The sequence below is a fragment of the Mus pahari genome, chromosome 3 (assembly GCF_900095145.1).
Source record: "Mus pahari chromosome 3, PAHARI_EIJ_v1.1, whole genome shotgun sequence".
In the NCBI taxonomy this organism is placed as follows: domain Eukaryota; kingdom Metazoa; phylum Chordata; class Mammalia; order Rodentia; family Muridae; genus Mus; species Mus pahari.
The window spans coordinates 140,327,959-140,338,721 of record NC_034592.1 but is presented as its reverse complement, the minus strand read 5'-3'; the positions used below and the strand labels follow the sequence as shown (position 1 = coordinate 140,338,721).

The window sequence follows — 10,763 nt, the reverse complement described above, 5'->3', positions numbered from 1 at the left end:
CCCTCTCCCTTTCTCCTGCTTGTAGATAAGATGCAAGCTCAAAGCTACTGCTTCAGCAGCATGCCTGCCTGCTGCCGCGCTCCCTGCCATGACGGTCGTGGTCTCACCATCTGGAACTGTAAGCAAGCCCCTAATTAAATACTTTTTAAAATAAGTGGCTTTGGTCATGGTGTCTCTTCACAGCAATAGAATAGAACAGTAACTAAGACACCAACTAAAATACCAATTGAGTTTTGTCTGAGCTGAGGAATGGGTGCAGAGCCTTGGGCTTATGGAGGGAAGACTTACTGACTCGATGATTCTAGTTCTAAAACATCAAATATTACACTTGAGCCAGGTGCACAGTGGTGCATGCCTTTAATACAAGAACTTGGGAGCCAGAGATATGAAGATCAGTATGAGTTTGTAGCTAGCCTGGTCTACATAGTGAGTTCCAGGATGGCTGGGGCTATGTAGAGAGATCCTGTCTCAAAAAACAAAAAAAACAAAAAAAAACAAAAAAACAAAAAACACTACACAGAGAAGGGAGTAGAAAGTCACAGACACATTAAAATGTGTCACAAAACTGTAATAATTAAAACAGCGTGATTCTGACCCATCATAGAGGAGATAAAGAAGTAGACAGAAGATGGGTGAAGTGGCCATGAGTTGGGAGCTTACTTGCTGACGGCCTCTTGAACCAGTTTGGGGGTGTGGGAGGGGATGGAGGTGCTGCTGACAGTCTAGAAAGATTAAAAAGTGAGCTCATACCTTAAGACAATTTAAGTTCTCAGAGCCTATACTTTATGTTTATACAATGAAAGATAACTCAGAAATGATACCATAATAGAGAGACTGAAACCACTTAACAATAAAAAATATTTGTCAGACAAAATGTCAAAAGGAAAAACAAAAACAAAACCAAATTGAAATTCACTTCACAGAGATGCCACAAGTCAACAGGATGATGGACGGAGTACCAGCCAATAGTGAGACAGCCTAGCCGGAGCCGGCAGATCCCAGGGAGGGAGAGCAGGAGGCTGTTGGACCAGCTGGGTCAGTGAAGGGCGAGCATCTTACTTACCCACAGACCACTGAGATCGATGCCTTTGATTCTAAGGTTGTGGAGATAGGGATGAAGGGCTGGGCGCGTGCTCATACACCATTTACAGCAGTGTAAATTGCTCCCACATCCATGGAAAGTAATTAACAAGAATTAAACCAGCGTCAGTGATTTGACCCTGCAATTCTAAGATATAGAGATATCTTACAGAAGTGCTTTGCCTGTGCTCTGGCTTGCCAGGTGGAACCCTCCACACAACCTTGTTACTGGAGGCAGGAGACCCTAGTGACCAGCCTCTAGGAACCCTCTGAATAAATCATTCTCTGTCCAACAATGGAATAGCCTACAGCTGCTCATACTGCATGGGAGCTGTATTGAAATGTAGTTACCCTGGGGTTGCTATGTAGCTATAGATGCTCATGCAGTCTGAAGCCCAAAAATTTAGAACAAACCCCATTCTGGATTCCTTTTGTGGTGTGTGTGTGTTTCCAGCCTTGAATTCCTGGTTTCACTGGCTATAAAGCATTTTCTTAATTAGTGATTGATAAGGAAGGGCCCAGTCCATTGTGGGTGGTGCCATCCCTGGGATGGTAGTCCAGGGAAGAAAGCAGGCTGATGCTAGGCAGTGGTGGCACACACCTTTAAACCCAGCAGAAAGGCAGAGGCAAGTTGATATCTGAGTTCAAGGCCAGCCTGGTCCACAGAATGAGTTCCAGAACAGCTAGGACTACACAGAGAAATCCTGTCTTAAAAAAAATAAATTCCTGGGTTCAAGCAATCCTCCTGCCTCAGCAGCTAGAGTGGCTAGGGATCCAGGCATATACAACCATACTTAATTTTCAGGTTACTCTCTGTAGTACGTGTATATGTATGTGCATGCATGTGGAAGCCAGCATCTCAGGGTCCTTCCTCGGCCTGCAGGGTCTTGCCTTTGGACTGGACTCTATAGACTAGTCCAAGCTGCCTGGCCAGAAGCTCTGGGACCCTGTCTGTCTCCACCTCCCCAGCCTTGGTGTAATTCATGATCATGACTATGTTTTTAAAAATGTTGGCTCTGAGGATCAAATCCAGATCTTCGTGCTTGTATAGCATGCAGTTTACCAGCTAGGCCATCATGGGCTATTCCTGTGTTGGGTACAAGGGGGAAAACGGCTTGCAGCTACCCTTGGGGAATGTTGGGGTTGTTTTGAACCTTCAGGACAGGCCTGGACACCACCTTAGGAACACGTGTCCCAGCCTCATTATCTCCATTGCCTGCAGCCGCCATCGTCAGCTGTACCCCACTTGCTCTAGCTTCCACTTAAAGAATCACAGCAGTAAGTAGATAGGAGCCATACTTTCCTGAGTGCCTGCAGAGGCCCGGTTTTGGCATGTGGGCCCAGAGCTGCAGTTAGGAGTATTCTATTTCTTTTAACAGCTTTATTGAGATACCTACACACCGTATATTCATCTACTTAAAATATCTGTTCTGTGATTGAGCAAATCCAGGCAGTCACACAACCCCCATGACAACCAATTTTAGAATATTTCTATATCACCTTCCTTATCATGATGCTATCAAGTTTCCCATATGCTGTAGTATGCAGGAAAATGTTCTTTTTCATTCTCAAATAATATTCCACTGCCGGGAGAGACCACGTTGTCTTCACCAGCCACTCGTGGGTTGGTGGACACTTAGGTTGTTTCTGTTTGGTGGCTGCTGCGGATAATACTTCCATGAATATTCATTCACAGGCTTTTGTGCAGACATGTGTTTCCAGTTCTCTTGGAAGCGGGCCTGCTGGGAGGTGTGAAGACTGTCACGGATGGGACCGCCTCATTTCCCATCCCCCTTAGCAGTGTGGGTGTTCTGGGTTCTGCACAGCAAGCTCCCCAGAATTCCTCATCTGTCCTTTGGATGACAGTCCCCTTGCTTGTGTGATGGCAGCTCACTTCCCCAGTCACATCGCCATTGTACAGAGAGGGAAACCGAGGTTCAGGAAGGTGAGGGGTCCTGCTGGAGGCCTGGCAGCAAGGATGGGCAGAGGCAAGACTGGAGTCCAGACACTCTTCTTCCCCTGGGCCTTCCAAGGCCAGCATTGCCTTGGGACATTTCTGAGATGGATAATATTCATTCATGCTAGACACTGGCCAGATGACCACAGGGCAGACAAGATGACCCTTGGATACCCAGATTCTGCAACAGGTGCAGATTCTGCTGCCTCCACAGCTAGGTTAATTACGTCTCAATCCAACCATTCATTTGTCCACCAGTCAGCCATCATCTGGCCATCCATCTACTTCTCTTCCATCAGTCCTTACACACACACACACATCCGTATATACATCCATCAGTCCTTCTAAGCATACAGACCACCCACCCGCTGATCCATCCATCAGCACACCTATCCAGCATTCACTTATTATTCATCCATCCATTTATCCATCATCCATTCATCCAGCCACCACCCATCTACTTATCCATCATCTATCTGCCCATTCATCTACCCATCATCCATACACTTGCCAGTCCATCCATTGTCTATCCACACATCTATTGTCCTTCTATCCATCCATCCATCCATCCATCCATCCATCCATCCATCCATCCATCCTGCCTGCCTGCCTGCCTGCCTGCCTTCAGCTGCCTTCCACTGAACTTGTGTCCTCATTTCAAAAGTTGAGGATACAGGGCCTGTCTTGGAGATACTGTGGTGATGCGAAATTCTTGGGGCCCAGTTCTGTCATATCAACACACCCCTGTCCCTGGGTGGTGCCATTGGTTTTTGAAGGTGCAAAGACAAGAGACCTGCTGGCCATACTGGTTTGAGAGGTCCGTATCAACCCATCCTCAGGTAAACCTCAGTGGAGGCATGGCAGTTGGGATGACCCAAGGCATGCACGGTGGGGGAGAAGCAGTTTGGAGGGATCCAGTCTTGGCAGGGCCAAGCACTCGCACTGTTAGGCTTAGAAAGGTTCACCTACTGTGTAAGCTAGGGGGAACTATGTATCCTCCCTGCCCCTGATTTGCTCCCGTGTAATAGAGGGATGGAGACTATCCCAGGGGAATATGAGATCCCTTCATGGACAGCCTGGAGCACTGGCCTGGCAAAGGCCACTGAGGTTCTCATGCTCGATGGACAGCACACACGGAGGAGGCGCTCAGAGCAGCAGCCTTCGATAAAGCACCCAGAAGGAACACACCCTGTCAGCCCAGTACTGGAGAAGCTGAGGCAGGAGGATCGAGCTCAAGGGCATCCATGACTACACAGAGTGTGAGCTATGCGAGACCTTGTTTCAAACACAAAACGACAAAATTCAAATATGTGGGGGCTTCCCGTGGGAGGGCACTCACCTAGCATGTGCAAGGAACCCCATTCCCAGCACTGAAAAAAGAAAAGTAAATTATTTTGTTTAAAGTGGCAATGGGTGAGACAGTGGGGAAAGGCGCTTGCCTCTCCCAGCCTGATGACCTAAGTTTGATTCCCAGGACCCACAAGATGGAAGGAGAGGACCTGCTACCCCTGAGATCCTCAGGTTGTTCTCTGGCCTCTGCATACACCCCCCCCCATGGTAGTAAGAAATAAAGTGATGTACATATAGGTATTAAAACTAAAGACAAACCTACTAATCTAGGGGTAATGGCATGCTTCTATAATCCTAGCTCTTGGAAGACTGAAACAACGGAACCAGGGGTCCCAGGGGTCCCAGGCCCACCAGGGCTATATGAGACTCTATAGCCAAAACTGATGACAGTGATGCTGTTGTTGTTGTTGATGATGATGATATTACCATAAGACACCACTGGGTTCCCTGGGAGGGTAGAGGATACTGAGGGCCAAGGTGGGAGTCCGCTATGGGGTGATGGGTTTGCTGGGTGGCAGCTACAAAGATGTTTATCCACTCCTGCAAACATGTTTCACAGGTTCTTCTGTATGTGTAATTATCTCAGAATCTAGGACTAATTCGGGTTCGGGATTCACAGTGGGAGTCGACAAAGACTGCTTCTCTCGCCCTTTGAGACCCCTTCCCCCCCCCCCCCCCAGGCCAGCAGCAGCTCCTGTTCTCTGCAAAGCTGCCTGGCTCCTCTCAGCACCAGGTCACCTCTGCTCAGAGCTGTGACCTACGAAGCCCTCCCTTCCTCCCCACAGCTGCTCAGCTCCCAGCCTCAGCAAAGCACTGCCCGGGTTGGTTTAAACCGCTTTATTGGAGTTGGCTGGTACTCACAGGTTGGGTCATATACACAGGGCCCGCTCACCCCTAGGCAAAGCCCTGGGCCTCCCACCTCCCCTCCATCACCGAGGGTGGCCAGAGGTTTGAGCCAGTTCCGGGGCGGGGTGGGCCCAATAGAAATATTTACAAACCACCAGGGTGGGTGTCCCCTGATCAGGAATGGGGATGGGATGGGCGGAGGGGGTCCCTTGGGTGGACTTCACAGGCCCGAGAAGGGGCTGGGAGTGGGGGGGGTGCCGGCAGAGGGGGGCTCGGGGAGAGCCTCGGGGGGAGGGCCCTGAGCGAGCCTGCTGGTGCTAACTCTGCCTGGCGGGGCAGCCTCCCGCGTGGGGCTAGTGGGGCTCCGCCTCCCTCGGGGTTCCGGAGCCGGTTCCAGGTAGAATGAGGAGGGACAGGAGCGTGGGGTCCCCGGCCCGGCTCCTCACCAGGGGGCTGGCCGCGAGGACAGGGTGCACGAGGCGGAGCCGGGAGGGGAATAAGCAAGCAAAGCACACGCGGGACTCCTCTGCCGCCGTCACCGCAGGGCCGGGAGGACTGCATGCGGGGCGGGCGGGCTACAGGCTGCAGGCCTCGGGCAGAGAGCGCTTGCGCAGCTCCCGGCCCGGCTTGGGCGGCGGCGCGGGCGCGGCGGGGGGCGCATCAGGCAGCTGCAGCACCGAGTTCTCCCCGGGCTGCACCCGCAGGTAGGCTTTGACCTTGTGATGCCGGGCCTTGCCGTCGCTGAAGTCGATCACGCGGCACTCGTAGGTACCTTCGTCCGTGGGCTTCACCCGGGACAGCCGAAGCTTGTGGGAGATGTTGCTGCCCACCACCTTGACCACCTGGGGGCGACAGAGGCACCGTGAGAACCGGCCGGGGTCGCGAGCCAAGCCGCCAGGCTGTCCCCACCCCAGATACAGCCAGGGAGGGGACCCAAGGTCAGCATCCGAGCCGTTGAATGGCAGACGGACAAATAGAAGCAACGCTATCGCCTATCCACGGAGAACTGAGTGTAGCCAGTGGAATACCGCCTAGCAGTGAAGAAGGGTGAGCCAGAACTGACAGAGTTCCACAGACAAGCAGGGGACCAGACTCCTGGCAAAGCTCCCAGGCTGTGCTGCTGTTTTGAACAAACGGAAAAGCCCTGCGTAGGACGGAAGTCAGCAGCCTCTAGAGCAGAGCTTCGGTAGAGCTCAGGAGATTCGGGGGTTGGGGGTTGGGAAGGCATGTGCCACAGTGACTGTGTGGTCAGAGGAAAATCTGCAGGAGTCCCCTCGCCTTCCACCATCTGGATCCTAAGGCTCAAACTCATGTATCTGATTTCATGGCCAGTGCCCATTACCTGCTAAGCCATCTCACCAACCCTGTACTGGGCCGGGAAACTGAGAACTGGAAAGAGGGTCCAGAGCTTAAGCGCCCAGGCTGCTCTTGCAGGGGACCGGGGTTCAATTCCCACATCCACATGGTTGTGCACAATTGTCTGTAACTTCAGTTCGGGGGGAATCCAATTCCCTCCTCTAGCACAGGCACCCGGCACATGCATGGTGCACAGGCAAACACATAAAAATAAGTAAAATCTAAGAAAAAAGGAGACACAGGCTGACAATCGAGTCCGACATTTGGATTCTAGAGTTTAACTGTCCACTCCCTGCAGGTGGAGTGGGTATTATCTTGTAAAGTTTTGCCTTTTTATTTACGTGATTATTTTAAAGCTAAAGTCTCACTCACTATGTTATCCAGGCTGGTCTCCAAGTCAGGACCCTACCCCCACCCCCGCCTTAGCCTCCTAAACACTAGATTGTAGCACCACACTTGACCCTTGACCCAGTTTTTAATTTTCATTTTATAGCTGGAGTGCAGCTCTCCTGGGTCAAGAACATCCAGCTCGGTAGACAACCTATTCCTGCTGTGCCTGTGCGTCAACCACCGCCATCATATTCCAGAACTCTCTTTGGAGGGAGGGGGGTAAGGGGGGGGGCGTTGCCAAGTCTGACTTTCTTTCACACAATCAGCTGGCTCTGTTCATTGCTGCGTAGTATTCTATCGTATACTTGCCTACACAGTTTCCTGTTGGCTGGTATTCCAGTAGTTTCCAGATTGGCACTCTCATGATTAAATCTGCTCTGAATATAACTCTGTTGGCAACTTTCTTTTCCATTACAAGAGAAGAGGCATTTGGAGTCGAATGCATCCTTAGGGAGACTGGGCGATGGGTATGGGGACTCTGATCTATTTTTTTTTTTTTTTTGTAAATTCCTACATGTCTATAAAAATAACAAAAGAAAATGTTAAAGAGGAAGGACGCAGGGAGGGTAAGGACCCTTCTTAGAGCTGAAAGCCCAGCCATCATATGGCAAGACTCATCCCTCCCGAGATCACAGTAGCTGCTAACTCCACCAGCCCCATCTCTGGGCACTTATGTCCCACTCTAGATGGCATCATCTATGCCGTGCCTGCCAAGTCCCACAGATCTGCTTTGGGACTCTAGTGGGTCTCTGCTGTTCCCACCTCCCAAGTAAGGGACCCCAGGGTAAAAATGATGGTCCCTTAGAGGGCAGGTGTGGCCTGTAGACGTATTTCCCAGCCTGCACTGAGACACACAGCTGGGGACACACACGAGGGTAGATAGAGAATTCACAAACAGCAGCTAGTGACTCTTGAGTGGAAGGACTCACCCCATCTCCTTTTTCCAATTGGAATGGATCCCTGATGCTATCCTTTTGTCTTATGATGCATACAAATAAGGTGGCGGATTTACTGAGGGGGAAACTTGGGACTCCAAAAAAAAAAAACAAAACAAAACAAAAAACGAAGTCTTGGCCTGGTCAGGAGCCAGCCAGCGTCAGTATGTAGCTAGCCTAGGAACTGACTTTCATGCACTCACCCTGGAAACAATGTGACAGACCCACAGAGGATTCCAGAGTTGGCAGCACAGGCCCCATAAGAGCCTCCTGGTGAGGAGCTTCTCCCCCCCCCCCCTTCCAGGAAGCAGGAAAGCATGAGCTTATGGTAGAACAAGAAGCACTCTTGGTGGGACGCAAACAAAACATCCCAAAGGAAAACAAGTAAGGAGAACCAAGAATAAGTGCTCCCTCCCTAGTGTGGGGCTCAGCTGGAATTCATTCTGGCCAACTCCATCTCCCTGACCAAGGGCACAGAAAGACCCCCACGTCCCGCCACACTCTCTGGTGAGTTAGGAGAAGCCATCGCAAATGCGCAGCGGGAGCGAATTACCTCAACATCTGTTTCCCTCACGGATATTAATTATCCTTCATTTGTCAACCCTACAAGGCGCTAATGGAGTAATAATACGTAGCGCTGGGAGCCGCAGCTCCTGGGGAAGGAGGCCCACGCCCCGCCCTCCAGGCGCAGGCAGAGACCTTTGCTGAGACCTCTGCCCTGAGTGACAGCCCCCTCCCCCACGTCCCAGGGGCCAACGGACATTGGTGGCCTTCAGAAGGGCGGCGCCTCCGCCCGGGCTGTTGGGACAGAGACTACAGGACAGCACACACGGGTACCCTGGCCATCCAGGGCAGAAGCCAGATGGAGGCGAGGCTGCAGCCTGCCTGACTTGGCCCTCACTCAGTGTGCAAAAAGGCAAAGACCCAAACAGCAGCCATCAGTGGTCAGAGCACTTCCTTGTAGCAGGTTGTCCCGGAACATCCTCAAGGCACGCGCGAGGGAGAAAACCAAGGCTTCCAAGGTCAGGCAAACTTGACCATGCTCAGGGCGTGACGTTTGGGCGGAAACCCCTCCCACCTCACTCGCCAGCCCTAGGACTCTTGTGTCCTAGGGACGCCCTGTCCTAAGACTCAGCAGCAGCCGCTCCTTTGAAGGGGCTTTCTATTCTGCCTCAGTCGTTTGGGGTAATGGAAGAGACTGCAGGGCTTCCTCATCCAGGAATCTTTGCGACTAGAGAGGCCAAATCACACACCGGCAGGGCAGCCTGGCTGTAAATCATAATCACAGCCCAGCATCGACAGGCCTCAGCGATTAAGCACCTAATCACGCCGAAAAAGCCTGGCCAGGCTGGCCCTGACCGCCAGCCTCTTGATGCCCAGAGCCACACACCCCAGGCTCTGTCCTCCATGAGGAAAAGCTAGGTCATGTATGCCCATGGTGTGACCCTTGCCTCGGTGTTGCTCCAAGGGGAGACCTTGGCAGTACCTGGGGAGGGAAGGAGGGAGGAGTGGGCGAGTCTAGCCAGGGCCAGCCTCTACTCCACTCTGCAGCTTCACCAGCCCCTGAGGAGGGTCAAAGCCCAAGTGGGAACCCTATGGGTCTCAGTACCTCCAGCTGGTCCTACTGTGGTCACCTTGCTGGACAAAGGACATCCAGCCTAGACTGCCACTGTCCCTGCCCCTGAACATGTGACATTACCCTTCTATCCAGGAGTTAGGGCAGGCTCCGACTCAGCTGAGTCCTCCTCCAGTGTCTTCCCAAAGGCCCCCTGACCCCATTCCATCACTCTTCCTTGACTGGCTGCAAGCCCACCCACAGTTGGCACAGCATTGAGAGCCCTGGAGGCCTCAGGCCTGCCCTCCAGGGAGCCCCCCAGGCCTGTGTGAGCTCAGGCCAGAGGCTCTCAGACATTCTCCTCCTGTGGTGGTAGCCACTGTCATGTTTCCCTTTATCCCCTGCAAATAGTGGATACGTGACCAGGCATTTTCCATTTGGGCCTGGAGACTGGGAGTAAGTGACTGTGACCTTCTGGAATCATCTCTTGTCTACTGTGACAGCAGTCGTCGCTTGACAAGCCCAGGGAAAGGGGAACATTTTTCTTTTAACCAATCTTTGTGAGTGTGTGAGTGTGGGGGTCTGTGCTTGTTTTGAGCTGTTATGTGGAGGTCAGAGGATTGTTTGTTCAGGTTGGGTCTCTCCTTCTACCGTGTGGGTCCCAGGGGATCAAACTCGGGTCATCAGGCTTGGGGGCAGGCACCTTTACCCACCGAGCAGTGTTTCCTGCTTCAGTGGGAACTTCTTAAGTCAGGGTGTCAGCACCATCTCTGCCTGTAAGACTAGTGAACAACTAGTGTGAACTCTAATGCCCAGAGCCTTAGGAGTTCACAGCAACCTTTCCAGATCTTGAACGCAGCTGGTTAACACAGGTATCCTAAGCTCTGCAGGATGGTAGCCTGGGGAATCTGAAGGCCACAGGTAAGTACTGGAGGCTAGATTCCTCAACCCAAGCTCATTCCAGTTTCTAGTGTTTCCCTATGCCATCTTATTTCAGAAACAGGGCTAAAGAGGGCGCAAAGCCAGACACAGAACTCAGCTCCCGGCATACTAAGTGTCAGCATCCTGGGGTCACCAGGATCCCCAACTACTCTCAGTAGAGCTGACCCTGAGTCCGGACCTCGCTCCACAGGTTCAGAAGTGTCCCCCACTAACTGAAGCCACGACTCCACAGTGTCCCTGGCGCTGCCAACCTGTAATTCACACAGTGGTTCACCAAAGGCCCAAAGATGTCCCAACAGCCGAAGCTTGGGAGTTAGCCCAGTAAATCTGGGCTTTAGATGATGTAAGAATA

General features: G+C 52.0%; 1 protein-coding gene across 1 annotated transcript in view; it reads right to left on the bottom strand.

The window, feature by feature from the left end:
- Positions 1 to 5,209: 5,209 nt before the first annotated feature.
- The window catches only part of Vstm2l (V-set and transmembrane domain containing 2 like), a 29,368-nt gene continuing 23,814 nt past the window's right edge, over positions 5,210 to 10,763 (bottom strand). The window contains exon 4 of the mRNA XM_021194233.1: positions 5,210 to 6,075. Within this exon, the coding sequence (XP_021049892.1) occupies positions 5,809 to 6,075 (267 nt within the window). The 3' untranslated portion in view covers positions 5,210 to 5,808. The remainder of the gene's footprint in view (positions 6,076 to 10,763) is intronic.